Consider the following 23,246-nt stretch of genomic DNA (forward strand, 5'->3'; position numbering starts at 1 on the left):
TTGGACGTAGGAAAAATATATATATATTTCGCCTTTAGAATTAAGGATCAATGCTTTTCCTCTACAATATTTCAACGGGCGGCAGTAGAAAGTGCTGTCAAGCCATAGCTGAATTATGGTGAGCCTGTAGTTCAAGAGACATTCGGAGGTGGTTTGCCGTTGCTTTCCCTCGACTTCTTTGGTGGTCTCACATTCAAGTAAACCAGGGCAGGGCCTGTTGAGCTTCTGATGCACTCAGGCTAGCCGGGGCTACCTAGGTCAGGGCATGTTTTAAAGGGGAAATATGGTACATTCATATGAACATATGAAGCTGCCTTATACTGAATCAGACCCTCGGTCCATCAAAGTCAGTATTGTCTTCTCAGACTGGCAGCGGCTCTCCAGGGGCTCAAGCTGAGGTTTTTCATGCCTACTTGCCTGCACCATTTTTAGTTGGAGATGCCGGGGATTGAACCTGGGACCTTCTGCTTACCAGGCAGACGCTCTACCACTGAGCCACCGTCCCTCCTTCGGGGCTAAGAGTGTTGTGATGGCATAGGTTAAATGCATATACTTCCCCCTCCCCAGAACTGATCGGAAATGAGGCTATTGGACCAACTGCTCTATGTCGTGGTAGCAATGGCTGTGTTTTCCCTGCCGTGTCACGGGGAGGACAAGTGTGCAGGGGCTGCAGGGATCCCTGGGACGCCAGGAGCGAACGGATTGCCTGGGAGAGATGGAAGGGATGGTATGAAAGGCGACCCAGGACCACCAGGTAATTGTTTGATACGCAATGCTGGATATTTCTTTTGTTGTTCAGTCGCGCAGTCGAGTCCGGCTCTTTGCGACCCCACGGACCAAGTCACGCCAGGCCCTCCTGTCTTCTACCATCCTCCGAAGTCTGCTCAAATGCGTGTTTGTTACATCAGTAACGCTGTCCGGCCATCTCCTCTTTTGCCATCCCCCGGTAGCCGGACCCAGATAGACTCAGCCTTCCATCCTTCCGAGGTCGGTAAAATGAGTCCCCAGCTTGCTGGGGGGGAAGTGTAGCTGACTGGGGAAGGCAATGGCAAACCACCCCGTAAAAAGTCTGCCGTGAAAACGTTGTGAAAGCAACGTCACCCCAGAATTGGGAATGACTGGTGCTTGCACAGGGGTCCTTTCCTTTCCCTCTTCTTTTGCCTTCTGTCTTGCCCAGCCTCAGGTCTTCTCCAGTGAGGGCTCCGTTCTTATTTGGTGGCCAAAGGATTTGAGCTTCAGCTTCAGCATTTGATCTTCCAGGGAACAGTCAGGGTTGATTTCCCTGAGGACTGACTGAGTTGATCTTATCCAAGGGACTCTCAAGATTCTTCTCCAGCACCACAGCTCGAAAGCATCTATTCTTCTGCGCTCAGCCTCCCTTATGGATATTTCTAGTGAGCAAATAAATAGTATTCAGAGAAGCTTATAGGCATCCTAGAATTGGGCAGCAACTCTGATTCTGAGAAATCCTCTGTGTTAACGTCTTGCTTGGCAAAACTGGAATTCTCTAAGATAAGACCTGCCTATAGATACATATTTCACATGTATATGAAAGTCAGAAGAATAGTCCTTTCTTCCCAAACTTGTAAGTCTGGTTACAAACCTCTGGCCAGAACAGTATCTGCAGTTTATGGATACAAGGGGGGAAATTGAATCAAATACATCAGGATACCTGTATGGGGGGGGAAGGATGTCTATATGGTGGAGGGGGAAGGATGTCCATATGGTGGTGGAAAGTGCTTTCTAGTCAGAACCGACTTATGGCAGCCCCACAGGGTTTTCAATGCAAGAGATGCTCATAGGCGCTTGGCCATTGCCTACCTCTGTGTAGCCACACTGGACTTCCTTGGTGGTCTCCCTTCCAAGGCCAACGCAGCTTAGCTCCCAAGATTTTATGAGATCAGGCTAGCCTAGGACATCTAACTTTAAAAAGAAATAGTAAGATGGCATCGGTAAGCAATTATACACACACGTGCACACACGCACAAATTGGAACAAAGCAGGAGTCAAGTTTCACCTTTTAAGACCAACCAAGTTTTATGCAGAACATGAGCTTTCATGCGCTCTCTAAGCACACTTCATCAGACGAGGGGGTCAGGTATTGTGGGCTGAAATACAAGCAGTTTGTTGATTAAGCATGCAGGCTGATCACATGATAAACCAGTGTGGCTTGGCCATTTGGTCTGGATAGCCATACAGAAACACCAATTGGCAGAGGACTTTATTACCTTTTATGGTCTATCATGTGATCAGCCTGCATGCTTAATCAACAAACTGCTTGTATTTCAGCCCACAATACCTGACCCCCTCGTCCAATGAAATGTGCTTAGAGAGCACACGAAAGCTTACGTTCTGAATAAAACTTGGTTGGTCTTAAAGGTGCCACTTGACTCCTGCTTTGTTCAACTGCTTCAGACCAACACGGCTGCCCACGTGGATCCAACAAATTGTGGAAGTTAAGTTATCCTTCTGAGCTGAAAACGTGAGGTGAACAACTGAAAAGTACTCATCGTGTCTAAGCATACTGATGTATACTGGCAGGGATGCAAGTTTATTTAAGAGTCAGGTGGCGCAGTTTTTACAGCTTTAGTATGCAGAGTGCATGGGGGTTAATATTCACAATTACATGAATCCAAATTGAAAAACTGTAAGAATAATCGTTGCTGTTCAGTCGAGGATATTAGTAATATTTTAAAAAAAAATCAGTTTCATGTTCACAGTGGTCAGAGGAAGGGGAGATGAGGGTGACTTAGCAGATAATATAACTGACAGGGATGCTGTCCAATCAGCAAGTTTTAGAGGTCTTGCCCCCAGAAGTTGCGCTGATAGATTCATGTCCACATTTTTGTATCTGGCCACTAAGAGGAGAGACTGTATTAATAAGTGTCAATGATTTATTACTGCTATTTCCTTTGCTTTTCTCACCGTGTATTGTGGAGAAGAGTTAATTGCACGCTTTGTTGTTGTCTATTTTTCCAGGTCCCATAGGGCCCCCTAATGGCTTGCCAGGTGCTTCAGGAAGAGATGGACTGCCTGGCCCAGAAGGGAAAAAAGGGGAGCCAGGCAAGAAGGGAGACAGAGGGGAACCTGGACCACAAGGTAAAAAAAAACTCCCAAAACATTTGGCATTGTGCTTAGAGTACAGTAATACCCAGGCATCCTGGATAACTTCTGTGTACCATCATCAACACCACCAATGCAAGGAATACCCAGTGCTCTTCCTAATGTGTAGAATGAAGACCATTGCTTATGCAGACTTTGTAATATGGATTAGAATCAGAACCTGACCAATGCATTATGTTTATCACATGGAAAGTTAATTATTCTTCCCTCTCTGAGCCCTTCAGGAACTAGTTTTCTCTGCCTTTCCTAAGGCAAGAGGGAATATTCTTCAAGGAATTCTCAACAGCCCGAGATTTGAAAATGATGCTAAAAATTGCAAGCATTACGTATTATGTACGCAACAGCAAACCTGGATTTTATATTATGCTTTGCCATACCTTTTTCCTGACAAAAATTAAAATGGATACGAAGGGCCAACTGTAGCTAAGTTGAAGTAGAAATAACATTGATGTTTTTGGTGTGTTTCAAGGGACAAGTTTATTAATCTGTTCTTCACAATTTCCTGTTTCTTCCATCCGTTCTCATATGATCTGACCAGAAAGTCTCTTTGGATTTACTAGTCCCAAAACTGGGGGTGGGGTTCGCTTTAAAAAAACTGCACCTCAATGTGTTTTCTACTGTGCCATGATGCGTCGCACTTCCCGTCTTCCTGTCACATGACATTGGTGCCCTTGTGCTTGCAGCTTTGTTGGTTCCATGCTGCCCCCTAGGGGTTAAAGTGGATCTCTGCTCTGGAAAGTCTGATGACCACTTGTGCGCAGTCTGACATTCTGAGATGAAACCATGTTCCAGAAATTAAAAATTTAGAACTTATATGCTTATGGGGAGGGGCCGTAGGTCAGTGGTAGAGCCTCTGCTTTGCATGCAGGAGGTCGCAGTTTCAGTCATCAGCATTTCCTAATTTGTATTAGTATGGCATGGTGGTTAAGTGTGCAGACTCTTAATCTGGGAGAACCGGGTTTGATTTCTCACTACTTCACTTCCAGCTGCTGGAATGGCCTTGGGTCAGCCATAGCTCTTGCAAGCGTTGTCCTTGAAAGGGCAGCTTCTGTGAGAACTCTCTCAGCCCCATCCACCTCACAGGGTGTCTGTTGTGGGAGAGGAAGGTAAAGGAGATTGTGAGCTGCTCTGAGACTCTGACATTTGGAGTGGAGGGCAGGATATAAATCCAATATCTTCATTTACCTCACAGGGTGTCTGTTGTTGGGGAGGAAGGTAAAGGAGATTGTGAGCCGCTCTGAGACTCTGTCCTTGAAAGGGCAGCTGCTGTGAGAGCCCTCTCCAGCCCCACCCACCTCACAGGGTGTCTGTTGTGGGAGAGGAAGGTAAAGGAGATTGTGAGCCGCTCTGAGACTCTGTCCTTGAAAGGGCAGCTGCTGTGAGAGCCCTCTCCAGCCCCACCCACCTCTCAGGGTGTCTGTTGTGGGAGAGGAAGGTAAAGGAGATTGTGAGCTGCTCTGAGACTCTGAAATTTGGAGTGGAGGATAGGATATAAATCCAATGTCGTCTTATTATTTTTATTGTTACTACATTGTAATATATAATGAAATAACAATACAACTCACGGCCCGATTGCTTACAGGCCATGGACCGGGGGTTGGGGACCGCGGGCCTAATGGATGTGCCGACCCTGGCAGTGGCTAGAAATGTCACTGAATTTCACTGTCCTTTCCTATCACACTGCTTTGCAGGTCTTCCTGCTTCTCTTGACCCAGAAGTGCAGAAAATCCTCAGAGATATGAAGCAGAAGGTCCTACGTCTCGAAGGAGGTAACTGTTCCAATTTCGTTATCTTTCATACCTGTTTAAAATACAGGTAAAGAAGAACCTTAGCTGGAAAATCCTTATTTTATCCCTAGTTCAGTAGGCTTGTCTGTAGACACGTAAGAGTTTTTAAGGGGACTGGAAAATGATTTGAGAGTAGGGTTGCCAGGTCCAATTCAAGAAATATCTGGGGACTTTGGGGGTGGAGCCAGGAGACATTGGGGGCGGAGCCAGGAGCAAGGGTGTGACAAGCATAATTGAACTCCAAGGGAGTTCTGGCCATCACATTTAAAGGGACAGCACACCTTTTAGAATGCCTTCTTTCCATAGAAAATAATGAAGGATAGGGGCACCTTTTTGGGGGGCTCATAGAATTGGACCCCCTGGTCCAATCCTTTTGAAACTTGGGAGGTATTTTGGGGAGAGGCACTAGATGCTATACGGAAAATTTGGCACCTCTACCTCAAAAAACAGCCTTCCCAGAGCCCCTGACACCCGCGGCTCAATTCCCCATCATTCCCTATGGGAATCGTTCCTGGAGGTGCATAACAGCTGTGGGGGTGGAGCTTCCCCCGCCGGCCAGCTGGCTGGGGGAGGGGGGAAGCCTGTAAAACCAGGGGATCCCCCGCTAGGACCTGGGGATTGGGAAGCCTATTTGAGAGAGAGAGCTTTTGTTTCCCCTGGTGTCCCCAGGTATTTCTTTTCTGATTCACAGTAGTCAGCCAGGCCCATTAACAATGCAAAAACCGGTTTATCAGAGGGGGAAGTGTTGGCACAGCGTGATGATGTCACTTCCTGGAGCCAGGTTCTGCTAGTCACTCAGCAGTTCCATGTGTGCCTGCACATTCTTCAGTGATGTCCCCTCAGCAGCATGATGATGTCACTTTCTCTTGACACCCTCTGGGAAGGGTGTGACATCCCCTGTCCTCTTTAGTGATGCTCAGTGGTAGGAGCTGGGATGTAGTCCGGCAAGTCACTTCTGCTATTTGATGTAGTGACGCAGCATTTTAATGGCATGATGGCCACAGTACCAGTATGCGCCCGTAAGAATATTAGTTGTAGCAGTTAGTGATGATTTTTTTTTCCTCTCTCATTTGCAGTCCTTGCTTTAGAAGGAATGATAAGGAAAATTGGAGACAAAATATTTGCTACCAATGGGAATGAAGTGGATTTTGAAACCACCCGCCAAACGTGTCAAGATTCGGGGGGTTCTGTCGCAGCCCCCAGGAACGAGGCAGAGAATGAAGCTGTTCTAGGTATTGTGAAAGAGAGAAATCGATACGCCTATCTGGGAGTGAAGGAGGGCTCTGTGCCAGGGGAATTCCTTTATTTGGACACGTCGTCTGTGAACTATACAAACTGGCGTCGCTACGAACCGAATGGCAAAGGAGCCGAAAACTGCGTGGAGATGTACACAGACGGCGGGTGGAATGATAAAAAGTGCAACCAGTATCGCCTCACCATTTGTGAATTCTAAACATGCCCCTTCATCTATGTAACAAGCCTAAATTAGTTTAGCTGTCATGGCTTCTTGGAATTTGTAGTTCTGTGAGGGTAACCCAAGGTATTTGATTATCGTAGCTTCTCACAGGGGATCCTTGTATTGTGAGACTTTTATGTCAAATGGATTTATGGTTGGTTTTAAGGTTGTACATTTAGGCTCTGTGAAATTCATATCACATATTCTGCAGTTCCCATTTAATTTAGAATCTCTTTTAAGAAAAGCCATGTTGGATCAGGCCAATGGCCCATCCAGTCCAACACTCTGTGTCACACAGTGGCCAAAAAACCAGGCGCCATCAGGAGGTCCACCAGTGGGGCCAGGACACTAGAAGCCCACCTACTGTGCCCCCCACCAGCACCAAGAATACCCCAGACAGAGAGTACCAACAATACGCTGTGGCTTCTAGCCACTGATGGACCTCTGCTCCATATGTTTATCCAATCCCCTCTTGAAGCTGGCTATGCTGGCATCCATCACCACCTCCTGTGGCAGTGCATTCCACGTGTTAATCACCCTTTGGGTGAAGAAGTACTTCCTTTTATCAGTTCTGACCCAACTGCTCAGCAATTTCATTGAATGTCCACAAGTTGTATTGTGAGAAAGGGAGAAAAGGACTTCTTTCTCTACTTTCTCCATCCCATGCATAATCTTGTAAACCTCTTATCACATCATCCCTCAGTCGACGCTTCTCCAAGCTAAAAAGCCCCAAGCATTTTAACCTTTCTTCATAGGGAAAGTGCTTTCATGGAATGTCATCGAACTAAATTCTGGCATGCAGATTCAACCAAAATTGGGATTTTTAAGCTTCCAAAATTTAGAAAGTCCAGTGCTGCTTCCAAACTATTTAAAGTAATGATTTACAGATAATTACAGCTAGACCATGTTGATTTCCAGTATACTTAAATCCATTCAGAATTGAGGCTGGTGTTACACGTGAGCAGACACGTGATGCGCAAGTGAATATTCCAATATTTTGAAAGTGGGTGTGAAACATGGGATAGCTATTTTGTTTATTGCAGTATAAGTTGACATCACTCCAACATCAGTCAGAATGAAGCAGATCCTGCAATACAAATGTCAAATTTCTTAATATTTAGAAAACATGTATACTTTGCAATGGCATAGTGGTTTGGTGTGTTAAAAACCTTCATGTACATTACCTAAAAAGGGGGATTTTAGAAAAAGAAATTCTCCTCCCATTAGCCTGAGGCTACTGTGAGTTCACAGTGAGTTCACTGAAGCAAGATTTAAACTGGAGGCTTTCTGGCTCCAAGCCTCGACCTGGTTTAGCAGAACATTGCTGTACATTAGATCTTTCTTCTGTGCTTCTATCTAGGCTCCTTCAAATAAAATAAAAAAATCATCTAAGCAAGAACATCTCCCAGAGTGGTTGTGAATTCTTGTCTGACAAAATCAGAGTTAATAGCGGATATTACCGATATTTATTTGTTGAATAGCGGGTGTTCTGTTTTTTCTTCAGGGACTGTTCTTTTAGTATCAACGTAAAACAGTAATAGCATTTGATTTTCAGTAACCTTGAGCAAATAATGCCAGTTGACCGAGAGTTTTTTCCTAAGATTTTTCAATGCAGTTTTAGCTAGGAAGCAAAAACAAGAAAATCAGTAGTGTTGACCACCAAAAAAAATAGTGTTTCTTGATCATGGGCAATTGTTGGAGGGCCTTTCTCATCTCTTGTACTGGCTGGACTCCCTATCTCCCATGTGGTAGCCCAGGTACCTTTATGGGCATTCAGGTGTAGCCCAGTCACACAGACTATATTTAGCAAGTTTTTGAGATGCTGTAGGTCAGCGATCCTCAGCCTTTTAGGCACCAGGGACCAGTTTTCTGGAAGACAATTTTTCAGCGAACCAGGGTGGGGGCCATGGTTTCAGGATGATACTTTATTTGGGTGTGATGGTTTGTGAACTCTTTTCTGGGAGAACCGGGTTTGATTCCCCACTCCTCCACTTGCACCTGCTGGAATGGCCTTGGGTCAGCCATAGCTCTGGCAGGAGTTGTCCTTGAAAGGGCAGCTTCTGTGAGAGCTCTCTCAGTCCCACCCACCTCACAGAGTGTCTGTTGTGGGGGAGGAAGATAAAGGAGATTGTGAGCCACTCTGAGATTCAGAGTGGAGGGCAGGATATAAAGCCAATGTCATCTTATTATTACTATATCGTAATATATAATGACATAATTATACAACTCATGGCCCAGTTGCTAACAGGCCACAGACAGGGACTGGTCCATGGACCGGGGGTTGAAGACCCCTGCTGGAGGTGACCAGCTGAATGCCACCATGCTGTCTGTGTAGGCAGCCCAAGTACTCTTGGCATAGTCAAGTAAGTGGTCCACCAATCACTGCACTGTAGCATCCATTCTGCATAACCCAAAGGGCATGGTCATGAATGGGTACAGTCCCCTTGGTGTGGAAAAGGCCTTCTTTTCTTTATCTTGGGCTCTGAGTAGAACTTGCCAGTAGCTCTTGGGCACATCTAGGGTTGTCATGTGATATGCTTCACCCTTCTAGCATCTGTGGTACTTGGGTTATGGGGTAGGCATCAAATCAGGATCCTCTTTCTTCACTCCCCCTGAAGTTCAGACACATATGGCTCCAGCGATAGGGCTCCTTCATGGACTGAGGGGTTGTGTCACCCCCCGGTTTCAATATGGCGTCTTATCTCCTGGTGGACTGGGTCGCCAGGTCTTCTGGGCCAGAGACTATGGGGCTTCTTCATCACTTGACTCAGTTTAATGAGCGACTTCTGCAATTTCACCCGGGAGAGGTGAAAAATACCCCTTGGTATCAGTCTCACTAGTCTTACACTTCCTCTTGCTGGTGTAGCATAGGCATTTCTTGGAGCTACCTCTGGAAGGCTTGTTCCTTCCTGATTCCACTGAGGGATTTCCTGGACATCAGGGGCCTACTCCATTATAGTGAATGATGCTGTCTCCTCTTGCTGTTCCTTCAGCAGATTAGCATGCAGCCTCTAGGTGTGTGTCTGGACTTGGCTGATTTGAACCATTGCCCCTATGGGGAGGGGCCCCACAAAAGTTTGTTCTCTGCTAGAAGGGATACACTCCTGCCAGCTCTTGTGAGCCCTCTGCCAGATCCGGCACACAGACTTGTCTGCTGTACCGTTTGTTTTGGGTCCACTGAGCCTCAGTCAGGTATTGATGGACCCATTCCTGGATATTTCTCAGAATCCCTTGCAGGTTCCAGACACAGGTTTCCAGCTCCTCAGCAGGTGCCTGCCACAGACCACCCAAGTCTCTGGACAATATGGCCCATAGCGCTTAGGGCCTACATCCATGAATGTTCTGAAACAGCTTCTTGGATGGAAGGCCTGAAACCAGGGTGCTTTTTTGCTGGGAAAAACCCAGCAGGAACTCATCTGCATATTAGGCCGCACCCCCTGATATCACCATTGTTTCACACAGGGCTTTTTTGTAGAAAAAAAGCCAAGCAGGAACTCATTTGCATATCAGGCCATGCCCCCCTGACACCAGGCCAGCTAGAACTGTCTATTCATGCAGGGAGATGGCTTCCCAGAAGTGGGTAGCATAGTCTACTAATACCAGCACAAAACTGTCCCCTCAGGCCCTTTAAGGCAATTACTTCACAAAGTAATAATAATAAATTTATTTTTGTATCCCGCCCTCCCCCGCCAAAGGCAGGCTCAGGGCGGCTAACAAGGCATGGTAAGTACCATGGTTACAATACAAGACAATCATTACTATAAACAGTTAAAATAAATTAAGTTACATTCATAAGTTAAACTAAAAATTAGATACAAAGTCTCTTGCTACCCTATGGAAGGGCTCCACAAATATTGGCAACGGCTCCAGTGGGGCATGTGGTGGTACTCAAGAGTGACAACCAAAGGCAGCAGGGGCAGACTAGATGATAGACCTTCATGTCCCCTGCCATAGTGGGTCAGAACAGCTGCAGAACCCATTCCAAGGTTGTCTCCTTACTCGGATGCCATCATGTGCCCCAGGATTGGATGAGGGGCTGGGCTTGCCTGCGGGCCACCCACTGCCTAACCATGAAGGCCCTGGCTAACCCTGCCTTGATTACTTTCCACAAAACAGCTTCACCATAAATCCCTTCATATTGGTGCACCCCTCTCCTGCATGCCGCCATCTTGACATGGGAGTGTAGATTTCTCTTCACTGGTTCCATCCTGTGGCCTTTGGCGTCTCCTGATCAAACCCTGAGGTCAGCCTCACCTGTTCGTTGCCTCAAGGGTCTTTCTTGGCTGTTTCATCGGTTTGCCTCACCTTGGGACTTTTCTCCCCTGCACAGCTCTGCCTCCAGCTCCTCTTCCTGCCAGTCCATTACCTACCGTAATTTCACAGGGGGGCAGGGCTGGGGGGTGGGCCCTGCCCCTCCGTCGGCAGCAGTACATCACATCTGGCATGACTGTGTTTACATCCAAACAAGCCACTGGAAATGCCCTGCACTTCCACGACTGATTGGCCACCCACGGGATATTTATGGAATTTATGGTCTTGTTGGCACATATTTTCACTGCTGGTGGGAGTGTCCCTTTATTCAACATTTTTGGTCGGATGTTTTACAACAAATCTCTTTAATAACTTCACAAATACTGCCTCTTTCTCCTGAACTACTTCTTTTAGATTTATGGGATGAGTCAACTGCAAACGTTTATCATAAAAGATTTAATTTGTATTCTTTTGGCTCCTGCACATCTTACTATTGCATCATCTTGGAAATCCTCCTCACCCCCAATTAGACTGGAGTGGTTTGACAAAATTTGGAACCAATTTGTCATGCCCATGATTACAACAGTCGTGGATCGTGCTAACTCTGGTTCCAATGGCCCCCATGACAGATTTGTTTCTACATGGATTCCTGTATTGGACTTTAGGTCACAGCATGAACTTCTCCCTTCAAACAGGACATATCACTCTTGGCTACATTTTTAATTTAATTTACATATGAACCTATGAAGCTGCCTTATACTGAATCAGACCCTGGGTCCATCAAAGTCAGTATTGTCTTCTCAGACTGGAAGCGGCTCTCCAGGGTCTCAAGGTGAGGATTTTCACACCTATTTGCCTGGACCCTTTTTTGAAGATGCCAGGGATTGAACCTGGGACCTTCTGCTTCTCAAGCATATGCTCTACCAATGAACCACCGTCCCTCCCCAAATATTTAATATCTCTTTTTTATCTACTTGTCTTTCTTAATAATATATTCCTTCCTCTTTTTTTTTTCTTTTTCTTTTGTCTCAGGTATCCCCACTAATGAGCACATGGTTATTCATTTCTGGCTTATTTTATGCCCCACATTATCTCATTTTTGACCACTGGAATATTATAGGCTGGTGCATCTTGGTCTATGTTAACACTATTTTTATTATTGCTCAAGGTTATCATATTTGCAAGTTTGTTTATTTGCTCTATGTTGAGATGCTCTTTTTACTTTCACATAAGAACATAAGAGAAGCCATGTTGGATCAGGCCAATGGCCCATCCAGTCCAACACTCTGTGTCACACAGTGGCCTATATATATATATATGTGTGTGTGTATATATATATGTGTGTGTGTGTGTATATATACACACACACACACACACACTGTGGCTAATAGCCACTGATGGACCTCTGCTCCATATTTTTATCCAATCCCCTCTTGCAGCTGGCTATGCTTGTAGCTGCCACCACCTCCTGTGGCAGTGAATTCCACATGTTAATCACCCTTTGGGTGAAGAAGTACTTCCTTTTTATCCATTTTAACCTGACTGCTCAGCAATTTCATTGAATGCCCATGAGTTCTTGTATTGTGAGAAAGGGAGAAAAAGACTTCTTTCTCTACTTTCTCCATCCCATGCATAACCTTGTAAACCTCTATCATGTCACCCCGCAGTTGACGTTTCTCCAAGCTAAAGAGCGCCAAGCGTTTTAACCTTTCTTCATAGGGAAAGTGTTCCAAACCTTTAATCATTCTAGTTGCCCCTTTCTGCACTTTTTCCAATGCTATAATATCCTTTTTGAGGTACGGTGACCAGAATTGTACACATTATTCCAAATGAGACCGCACCATCGATTTATACAAGGGCATTATGATACTGGCTGATTTGTTTTCAGTTCCCTTCCTAATAATTCTCAGCATGGTGTTGAACTTTTTTATTGCAATCGCACACTGTCTTTACATTTTCAGTGAGTTGTCTACCACGACTCCAAGATCTCTCTCTTGGTCAGTCTCTGCCAGTTCACACCCCATCAACTTGTATTTGTAGCTGGGATTCTTGGCCCCAATGTGCATTACTTTGCACTTGGCCACACTGAACCTCATCTGCCACGTTGACGCCCACTCACCCAGCCTCAACAGATCCCTTTGGAGTTCCTCACAATCCTCTCTGCTTCTCACCACCCTGAACAATTTAGTGTCATCTGCAAACTTGGACATTTCACTGCTTACTCCCAACTCCAAATCTTTAACGAACAAGTTAAAGAGCATGGGACCCAGGTGTCTTTCATAATATTCTACAATATTTACAACAGTTCTAATATTGTCTCTTATTTGTCTTTTAGGAAGAAAACCAGCTTGATCTTCCTTTATAAAATTTATCAGATATTGCTTAAGTCGTTCTGCCAGAATTCTTGTAAATATTTTATAATCATTGTTCAAAAGCGAAATTGGTCTATAATTTTTCACACTTGTGACGTCTCTTTCTTCTTTGGGTATCAAAGAAATAACAGCTTCTTTCCATGTATTTGGTACATTCCCTTTAGTTCTTATTACATTCATCAGCTTCTGTAATTTTGGTATTAATTCATCCTTAAAAATTTTAAAATATTTAGCTGTGTAGCCATCTGGCCCGGGAGCTTTATCATTTTTCATCGCGTTGATTGCTGCTTCAATTTCTACTTTTTCAATTGGGTCATTCAAAACTTTTCTCATATTTTCAGTTAAGGGCTCAATTTTTATTTTTTGTAGATATTTGTCTATCTTTTCTCTCTTTACTTCAGCACCTTTAAACAACTTGGCATAATACTTAAAAAATTCTCTTTTTATTCCCTCTTGAGTAACTACCTCTCTTTCATCTGTCACAATTCTACTAATTATTTTATTTTCCCTCTTTTTCTTCAGTTGCCACGCCAAATATTTCCCCGTCTTATTTGCTCCTTCAAACGATTTCTGCTGAAGCCTTTTCAGATTCCATTCCACTTCTTTGCTTAACAAATGTCTTAGTTGAATTTGTAATATTGAAATTTCCCTTAGAATTTTCTTTTTTCCTGGTCTTTTCCTCAACTCTCCTTCTTTTTTCTTTATTTCATTTTGAATGTCCAATAGTTGTTTTTCTTTTTCCCTTTTATCTTTATTGTTCAAAGTAATCAACAACCCTCTCATTACTGCTTTATAAGCGTCCCAGACCATCTGGAAGTCAATATCTTCTTTATCATTTACTTGGAAAAATTCCTTAGTTTCTTTTCCTAGAAAAGTCACTGTTTCTTTACTCTGTAGCAAATCTTCATTCAGTCTCCATCTTCTCAGTTTTTTGGACAATTTTGTAATCCACATTATTGGGTTATGGTCAGCTCCAATTTTAGGTAGGATCTCTATCTTCCTTGTTATAAGGCCTAAATCTCTGGTTCCCCACAGCATGTCAATTCTAGAAAAAGTCTTATGTCTTGCAGAAAAAAAAGTATAGTCTCTCACTTCAGGATTAAACTTTCTCCATATATCTTCCAAATTTTCTTGTTTAACTAATTCAAAAAAAGACTTTGGCAATTTCCCTTCTTTCCCATCATTTTTTTCCCCTCCGGATCTATCCAGTGAATTCTGAACTGTTCCATTAAAATCTCCCATTAAGAGTATTTGATCATAAGTCAACTCATCTAACTGTTGTGTAATGTCTTTTAAAAAAGCATCTTTTGCACCGTTAGGTGCATATAGTCCCAATAACAGCGTTTTTTTCCCATTTGATGTTATCTCCACTGCTACAAATCTTCCATCTTTATCTTTAAACACCAATTTTGGCTCCAAATCTTGTTTAATATAAAAAACTACTCCCCTTTTTTTCTGCTCAGCTAACGAAAAAAATTCCCTTCCCAGTTGCTTGTTCCATAAAAATTTATAATCCTTTTGTTTGATGTGAACTTCTTGCAAACAAATTATATTACAATTTTGCTTCTTGATCCAATGAAAAGTTGCTCTTCTTTTTTGTGGTGAATTTAATCCATTAACATTCCAAGACAATAATTTGTAATCCATCATGGTGCAAATTCTTTATTTTCTTCAAAAAATCTCCTCAACTCTCGGGCATTTGTAATTGTGACTCTCTTCCCCTGAAGTTCAAAGCTCAAACCCTCGGGTATTATCCATCTGTACCTTGTGCCATTGTCTTTCAATTTTTCTGTCAACTTTTTGTATGTTCTCCTGTCGTTTATCACTTGTTTAGGTAGTTCCTTCATAATTCTCACTCTGCTACCTCTTACTATCAATGACTCTTCAAAGTTTTTCTTCATGATCCTTCCCACCATTTCCTTTGTCATAAATCTTAAAACAACATCTCTTGGTAAATTGTTTTTTTTGGCAAAAAGCGAATTAACTCTATACATGTGATCATACATGCTTTTAGTCTTATCAGGGTCTTCATCTAAGAATTCTGCAATTATGTTTATTATATATCCTTTCAGATCACCGTTCTCTTCCTCAGGTACTCCTCTCAAACGTATCTGATTTTCCATTAATTTGCATTCGTGGATCGTCACTTTTTCTTGGACTTTCAGCAAGGTGGTATCATGTATTTTAACTTTCTCCTCCACTTCCTGTGCTTTCTTGTCTATTTTCCCAATTTGGTCTTTAAGGTCATCCACTTCTTTTTTAATTACTGTGACAAGTTCTTCCTTCATTTCTTCCATCATTTTCTTAACTCCTTTCATAATTCTGGCTTCCATAGCCTCCATTTGGTCCTGCATTTTTTCTAATGAAAGGGCCCTTGTTCGGGGCTGCCTGGGCTCAGACATTTAAGCCAAAGACAAAGGGATAAAAATACCAAAAATTTCCGTTTCACCAATCCCAGGTTTAACTACCAAGTTCAATAGGTCTAAATTTTCTCTCTTAGTTAAACTTTATTCTGTTTTCTTCTGAGCTTCCCAGGCCCAGATATGAATTTTTAAAGATTTTTTTTCCCTTTAAAAAATGACGAAATTTTTGACCTCACCAATCTGAAATCTAACAGTCAGGTTCAATAGAGTAGGGCTTGCCCTTTCCAGCAAGCCCAATTTCGCTGGTTTCTGAGCCCCCAAAGCCAAGATATTTATCAAGAAAGTCTTCAAAAATTCCAAAATGGCGGCCGCGATTTTTTCTCCTTTTAAAATTTTTTTTTTTCCTTTTAAAATCACCCCAGGAGCCCACCACTAATATAGTCAATAGTTCTTGTCTTCTTACCCTTTTTCCAGTTGATTCTGTCAATTTTAAAGTCTCAAATCTTTTTTAAAAACAATGTTTTAAATTGGACCTCCCAGCAATGGCTGCCGATGTTTCTCTATGGTATAGAGTAGGCTTTTTTCTTTACTGCTTCCTGTCTCTGTCACCATCAACTCTCATGGGAATCTCACGATACTTGACGCACTTCCTGTCTTGCTCAGAAGAATTGCTCCGATATATCCCAGTGCAGCATGGCTGTTTACATTCCAAGAAACCGCAAGGTAGACTAAACAATAATCTCTTTTCAGTTTTTGACTGTTTTTAGCACTGTCCTTTATATTAAAACAATCCAAACTTCAGCCTTTCCTTCTTCTACTTGCAAGCTTTATATTTTTTCCTTTTCCCCACCTTTAATATGTCCCTTTAGTCTATAAATAGTTCCGGAGTGAAAAGAGAGCTTCTGTACCTTTTTCTCCACTTATCCAAGTTCCACTGGTCTTCCACAGCTTTAGTTGTTTATAAATGTCCCAGAAGGTTAGGATCCTGACGAGCTTATGCCAAATCAATGACTCTGAAAGTATTGCAGACGATGACTATGCAAACTTCTGAGACTCCTCAAAGCCTCAAAGAAACCCCCTACAGGGCTTCTTTTCAGCCAAGGTAAATCTCTTTCCAAAGTTTCTGTGCAAGTCTTGGACCTTTCTCTCACTGAGAAAGGTAGGCAGTGGGCTTAATTTGCCCTCCACTACCCCGAACAAAACTTTCAGCCTGCTCCCGTTACGAGAGGCAACTCAGCTCGGCATTTTCCTTCTTCTTTGCGGATGCAGAGAAAGCATTTGACAATTTAAACTGGGACTTTATGTTTGCAGTGATGGAAAAAATGGAGCTTGGAGAAAGTTTTATAAGAATGATAAAGGCAATATATTCTGAACAAAGGGCAAGGTTGTGCGTTAATGCAGATCTTACAGATGAAATGAAAATCAGCAAAGGCACTAGACAAGGCTGCCCGCTTTCGCCATTGCTGTTCATAATGACTCTTGAAATTTTACTGATGCAGATTCAAGAAGAAAAAGATCTAGAAGGATTACAAATAAAAGGCTATACCTATAAGTACAGAGCATTTGCTGATGATATAATGTTTATAAATGAAAATCCCATACAAGCTACACCTTTGTTATTAACGAGAATACAAGAGTTTGGGGAGTTGGCGGGACTTTATATAAATAAAGAAAAATCAAAAATTTTGTGCAAGAATATGCAGATAAATAGACAACAAGAATTACAAAGACTAACGGGTTGTGAAGTTGCCTCTAAGGTTAAATACCTAGGGGTAGAGATAACAATGAAAAATATTGATTTGTTCAGGAACAATTATGAAAAACTATGGCGTAAAATAGAAGAAGATATGTTAAAGTGGAACAAGCTCAACTTGTCCTTGTTGGGCAGAATAGCTGTAATAAAAATGAATATTTTACCAAGGATTATGTATTTGTTTCAAACCATCCCTATTGTGAAAGATGCTAAACAGTTTGATAAATGGCGAAGGAAAATTTCGGAATTTGTGTGGGCCGGGAAGAAACCAAGAATTAAAATGAAAGTCTTGACAGATGCAAGAGAGAGAGGTGGATTCCAATTACCAGATTTGAAACTGTATCATGAAGCAATTTGTTTAGTATGGATGAAAGAATGGATAACGCTGTTAAATAAAAAACTTTTAGTGTTGGAAGGCCATGGAAAAAAATTCGGCTGGCATGCATATTTGTATTACGGAAAAAAGAAGATGGATAGTCTTTTCTCTCACCATTATATAAGAAGTAATCTATTAAATGTGTGGATAAAGTATAAGAAATATGGTGATGAGAGGAGACCTTTGTGGATAGTGCCAGCTGAAGTGATAAAGTTAACAGCCAAAGCAGTTAATGAAAAACAGCTATCATATAACCAGTTACTAAAAATACAAAGTGGGAAAATAGAACTGAAAACTGCAGAAGAACTGAGTTATAAATATGATTGGTTTCAAATGCAACAAATAAAAAGCTTGATGGAGAATGATATTAAAGCCGAAGGAATAAGGAAAGAACAAACAGAAATGGAAAGAGTTCTGCTTGGAGACAATGAGAAATTAATCTCAAAAGTATACAAATTACTTTTACAATGGTCTACAGAAGATGAAGTAGTGAAATCTCAAATGATAAAATGGGCAATTAATGTAAATAAAGAAATAAAGATGGAATCTTGGGAGTATCTGTGGAAGAACTCTATGAAACTCGCAACATGTCATAGTATTAAAGAAAACTGTTTTAAGATGATGTATAGATGGTATATGACTCCAAAAAAAATAGCAAAGATGAATAACAAGATGCCAGATAGGTGTTGGAAATGTAAAAAGCATGAAGGTTCTTTCTACCATATGTGGTGGACTTGTGAAAGGGCTAAAATGTTTTGGCAGATGATTCAGCAAGAGATCTCTAAGATTCTGGGATATGAATTCAACAAAGAGGCAGAGACTTTTCTGCTGGGATTACAAATGGAAAAATTTCCAAAAGAAGATAGAACTTTAATATGGTACTTGCTCTCAGCTGCTAGGACATTGTATGCGCAGTTATGGAAGCAAGAAAAAATACCAGAAAAATGGGACTGGATTACAAAAGTTATGTCATGGAGTGAAATGGACAAATTAACAAGAAAACTAAGAGACTATGATTTAGAACTTTTTAATGCGGAGTGGAAGAAATTCAGAAGATACGTAGAGAAAGAGTGGAAAATAAAAGGACATTGGACAATTTTTGATGATTAAGATTTTTATAGTTTAAAGGTACCTTTAATATTTGTTTTTTTAAAAAAAAATAACACTGGCGGGGGTCAAGTAACGGAGGGAGGGGTGGGAGGAAAGTAAGATATGGGGTAGAACGATTTTTTTTTATTTTAAGCTCTTTATAAGTTGTAGATATAATTCTGCTACCATATGTTACTAATAAATTTGTTTATGCAAAGAGCATGGGACCCAGTACTGAACCCTGCGGCAACCCACTGCTTACCGTCCTCCACTGCGAAGGTTGCCCATTTATACTCACTCTCTGCTTCCAATTAATTAGCCAGTTTTTGATCCACAAGAGGACGTGTCCTTTTACTCCATGACTCTCGAGCTTACTAAGGAGCCTTAATGAGGAACTTTATCAAAAACTTTCTGGAAGTCAAGGTAAACAACATCTATTGGGTCCCCTTTGTCCACATGTTTTTTCACCCCCTCAAAGAACTGTAACAGGTTAGTGAGGCAAGATCTTCCGTTACAGAACCCATGCTGAGTCTTCCTCAATAACATGTGTTCATCAATGTGCCTACCCATTCTGTACTTGATAATGGTTTCTACCAACTTTCCCGGTATTGAAGTCAGACTGACTGGCTTGTAGTTTCCCAGATCTCCTCTGGAACCCTTTTTAAAGATGGGAGTGACATCTGCTACCTTCCAGTCCTCAGGAACGGAGGCAGATTTCAATGAAAGATTACATATTTTTGTCAGGAGATCCAGAAGTTCACCTTTGAGTTCTTTCAGAACTATTGGATGTATGCCATCTGGACCTGGTGACATTAGTTTTTAATTCGTCAATCAGTTGTAGGACCTTCTCTCTTGTCACCTCAATCTGACTCAGGTCTTTCAACACCCCTTTCAAAATTATGGGTTCTGAAGTGGGCAAACACTTCTCATCTTCCACAGTGAAGATGGAGGCAAAAAAATGCATTCAGCTTCTCAGACATTTCCCTATCCTCCTTCAGTAATCCTTTTACCCCTTAGTCATCCAAGAGCCCCACTGCCTCCCTGGCTGGTTTCCTACTTCTAATATATTTGAAGAAATTTTTATTTTTGGTCTTTATGGGTTTTTTTTTTTTGCAATATGTTCCTCATAGTCCCTTTTTGCCTGCCTGATCACACTCTTGCATTTGATTTGCCACAGCCTGTGTTCCCTTTTATTAATCTCACTTGGACTAGCTTTCCACCGCTTAAAGGACTCCTCCTTACTCTTTACAGCTTCCATTACTTTGTTTGTTAACCATGCAGGCCTTTTCTTATACCTGTTTGTGCCTTTCCTAACTTGTGGTATATATTTTATCTGAGCTTCTAGGATTGTAGTTTTAAATAGCCTCCAAGCTTCCCCAAGGGTTTTACTGTATTTACCTTTCCTTTCAGTTTCCTCTTCATATGCCTCCTCATCTCAGAGAATTTACCCCTTTTAAAGTTAAAAGTGGTTGTGCTGGTCTTTTGGGGCAACTCTCTATTTATACAAATGGTTAAATCAATAATGTTATTGTCACTGCTCCCAAGTGGTGCAATCACTTTTACATCTCTCACCAAGTCTTGGGCATTACTTAGGACCAAATCCAGGATCGCCCCACCCCTGGTAAGTTCTGTGACCATCTGCTCCATAGCACAGTCATTGAGAGTGTCTAGAAACTCAGTCTTTTTCTCTCGACCAGAACACATATTTACCCAATCAATTTGCGGGTATTTAGAATCACCTAATGACACAGTTTTTATTTTTAGCCACTATCTTTAATCCTTCCATCATATTATAATCGTCCTCCATCTTTTGATTTGTTGGGCGATAACAAACTCCCATAGTTAAATTTCCTTTTGGGCCCTCTGTTTTGACCCAAAGCATTTCTAGAAGGGAATCTAATTCTCTGATCTCAGTCTTACTGGACTGTATATTCTCTCTGACATACAGAGCTGCCCCACCTCCAACCCTTCCCTCCCTATCCTTCTGATATAACTTAAATATCCAGGAATCACCATGTCCCACTGATTCTCCTCATTCCACCAAGTTTCTGAAATTCCCACAATGTCTATGTTTTCCTCCAATACTAAACATTCCAACTCACCAATTTTACTGTGAACACTTCTAGCATTTGTATACAAACATCTATAACTTCCCAGGCAAGTTAGGCCCGCAACCTTCCTCCTGCTGCCTCGAGACTTTGGTAGACATTCCATACGGTTTGTCACCATCTCAGTGGACAACTCTGATCCAGAAAAGTAACAGCTAACCCTTCATCTCTTTGAGATGAGTCCTCCAGAACCAGAGACATTTCATCTCCTGTCGGCTTTCCCCCAAGATTTAGTTTAAAAACTGCTCTGCCACCTTTTTTATTTTAAGCACCAGCAGCCTGGTTCCATCTGTGGACAAGTGGAGACCGTCTCTTTTGTACAGCTCCCGCTTGTTCCAGAAAGCATCCCAGTGCTTAACAAACTTAAACCCTTCCTCCCTACACCATTGTCTCATCCACACATTGAGGCTTCTAATTTGTGCCTGTCTCTCCAGCCCTCCATGTGGAACAGGTAGCACTTCTGAGAAGGCTACCCTGGAGGTCCTGGCCTTAAGTCTCCTGCCTAGCAGCCTAAAGTGTTCCTCCAGGACCTCACGACTGTATTTCCGCACATCATTTGTGCCAACATGCACCGCGACCCCAAGCTCCTCCCCAGCACTGTCTACCAGCCTATCTACAACATGCGTAATGTCTCCTTCCTTCGCATCAGGCAGGCAAGTAACCTTACGGTCAGTACTCAGTTTTGCCACCCAGATGTCTACTTGCCTAAGGATCAAATCACCAACTATCAAGACCCCCCACCCACCCCTCCCTTCCCAGGGATGTTTCCTTGGCGTGAAAGAAGAGGTCCCTTCTGAGGACGCATTCCCCTTATCCTCAGCCCAGTGCCCTGCTCCCTCTCGACCCTCATGCTCCCTGGCAGCAACGGGGCTGCCACGTTCAGAGTGGGGCTCATCTAACACGTCCCCGAGAGTCTTCTCCAAGTGCCTAACTGACTGTCTCTGCTTCTCCAGGTCAGTCACCTCGGCCTCAAGGGTACGAACTCGTTCCTTGAGGACCAGGAGCTCCTTTCATCGACCACACACCCAAGACTTCTGTCCTGTGGGCAGATAGTCATACATGTGACACTCAATGCAGAACACTGGAAAGCCCCCACCCCCTTGCTGGCATTCTACCTTCATGATAGCTTTTTTAAAATATACAGTCCCCTTTTAAATCCTGTTTTTTTTATGTGGCTCTCCTTCTGGAGGGTCTACTTACCTTATTGGGAACACAAAGAAAATAGGGATTTGGGTTCCTGGTCCTTACACAGTCCCCAGGCTAAGAGCCACAGGCCAAGAGCCCTTTAGCTCTCACCCTTCGACTAGCGCCAAGGGCTCTTGTTTATTTGCATATCTTACTCATTACCTTTTGTTAATCTTTATTCATTTGTCATGATGCATTTTGATTAAATAAAGTTTATTTTTAATTTTTAAAAAGATTCATTTCATGTCCAAACGTTCACCGAATATTTGCCGCGGCGTATAATAGGTTGAATCCTCCCAGTTTTCCTGCTGGTGAAAGGGAATAGGGATGCCAGCCTCCAGGTGAGACCTGGGGATCCCCTGAAATTAAAAGCTCATCTCCGGACTACAAAGATCGTTTCTCCTGGAGAAAATGGATGCTTTGGAGGGGGGAACTCTGTGGTACTGTATCCCACTGAGATTCCTGTCCTGTCTGGTCTCCATCCTCAAATCTCCAGGAGTTTCCTAACCTGGCTCTGGCAACCCGACCCCCCATCTCTCCAGGTGACTGAGGGAGGAGGGGCCTGGCAACACCTTTGGGCTGCTCCAAAGGTAAAACTGGGGGTTATGGGACCAACCAAAGAGGCTGCAGTGGGGAGGGGAATCAGACAAAACTGTTCTGAAAAGCCAATAGGATCAAACCCAGGATTCTTAGGCGAGGCGGGGGCGCCATGTTTCAAGCACTCCATAAGCTGTGGAAAACTAATTAAATGTTACATAAATCATTTGTAAACATGGGTTCAGTGTTTACCAAGAGAAATGATTTCCAGCGAAATGTTTAAGAACCGGGACAGCCAGTGCGTTTGAAGTCTTTTTGGGAACATGTCCAGCTCCTCTTACCTTTGAGGAGCGCAATTCTATTATGAGCCATTATTTGTAAAAGGCTTAATTGTTCTGAGCAGTGTGCGAGAGGGCCTTTTTCTCATAAGGCACTTCACAAACTAACAGTATGCTTAGAGGGCTTCATTTAGGAAGTTTTGTGTATATGCTCCATAGTGCCATTGATTGATTGATTGATTGGGGCTCTTTGCAGACCTCAAATGAATACATTTTAGCAGGACTGCAAGGCAACGGATACAAACTCACTTTCCCCCTCCATATGTCCATGTTTGTAGTTGGACACCAAAACAGAACTTATAATTCATAGAATCATAGAGTTGGAAGGGACCTCCAGGGTCATCTAGTCCAACCCCCTGCACAATGCAGGAAACTCACCAATACCTCCCCCTAAATTTGCAGGATCTTCATTGCTGTCAGATGGCCATCTAGCTTCTGCTTAAAAACCTCCAAGGAAGGAGAGCCCACCACCTCCCGAGAAAGTCTGTTCCACTGAGGAACCGCTCTA

At 42.7% G+C, this 23,246-nt stretch overlaps 1 protein-coding gene across 1 annotated transcript; it reads left to right on the forward strand.

Annotated features, from left to right (window-relative positions):
• The first annotated feature begins 579 nt into the window (after positions 1 to 579).
• Positions 580 to 6,403, forward strand: LOC132573286 (pulmonary surfactant-associated protein A-like). Its single transcript, XM_060240790.1, has 4 exons — positions 580 to 754; positions 2,980 to 3,099; positions 4,815 to 4,892; positions 5,987 to 6,403. Exons 1-4 carry the CDS (start codon positions 580 to 582, stop codon positions 6,361 to 6,363), a joined length of 750 nt encoding a protein of 249 aa, XP_060096773.1. The 3' UTR covers positions 6,364 to 6,403.
• Positions 6,404 to 23,246: the final 16,843 nt, after the last annotated feature.

This window comes from Heteronotia binoei, chromosome 6 (genome assembly GCF_032191835.1).
Source record: "Heteronotia binoei isolate CCM8104 ecotype False Entrance Well chromosome 6, APGP_CSIRO_Hbin_v1, whole genome shotgun sequence".
NCBI lineage: Eukaryota > Metazoa > Chordata > Lepidosauria > Squamata > Gekkonidae > Heteronotia > Heteronotia binoei.

Coding starts and splice junctions, on each gene's coding strand:
- LOC132573286 (XM_060240790.1), top strand. CDS start 580: ATGAGGCTATTGGACCAACTGCTCTATGTCGTGGTAGCAATGGCTGTG. Junction 755..2,979: donor AGGCGACCCAGGACCACCAG/GTAATTGTTTGA, acceptor CTATTTTTCCAG/GTCCCATAGGGCCCCCTAAT. Junction 3,100..4,814: donor AGGGGAACCTGGACCACAAG/GTAAAAAAAAAC, acceptor ACTGCTTTGCAG/GTCTTCCTGCTTCTCTTGAC.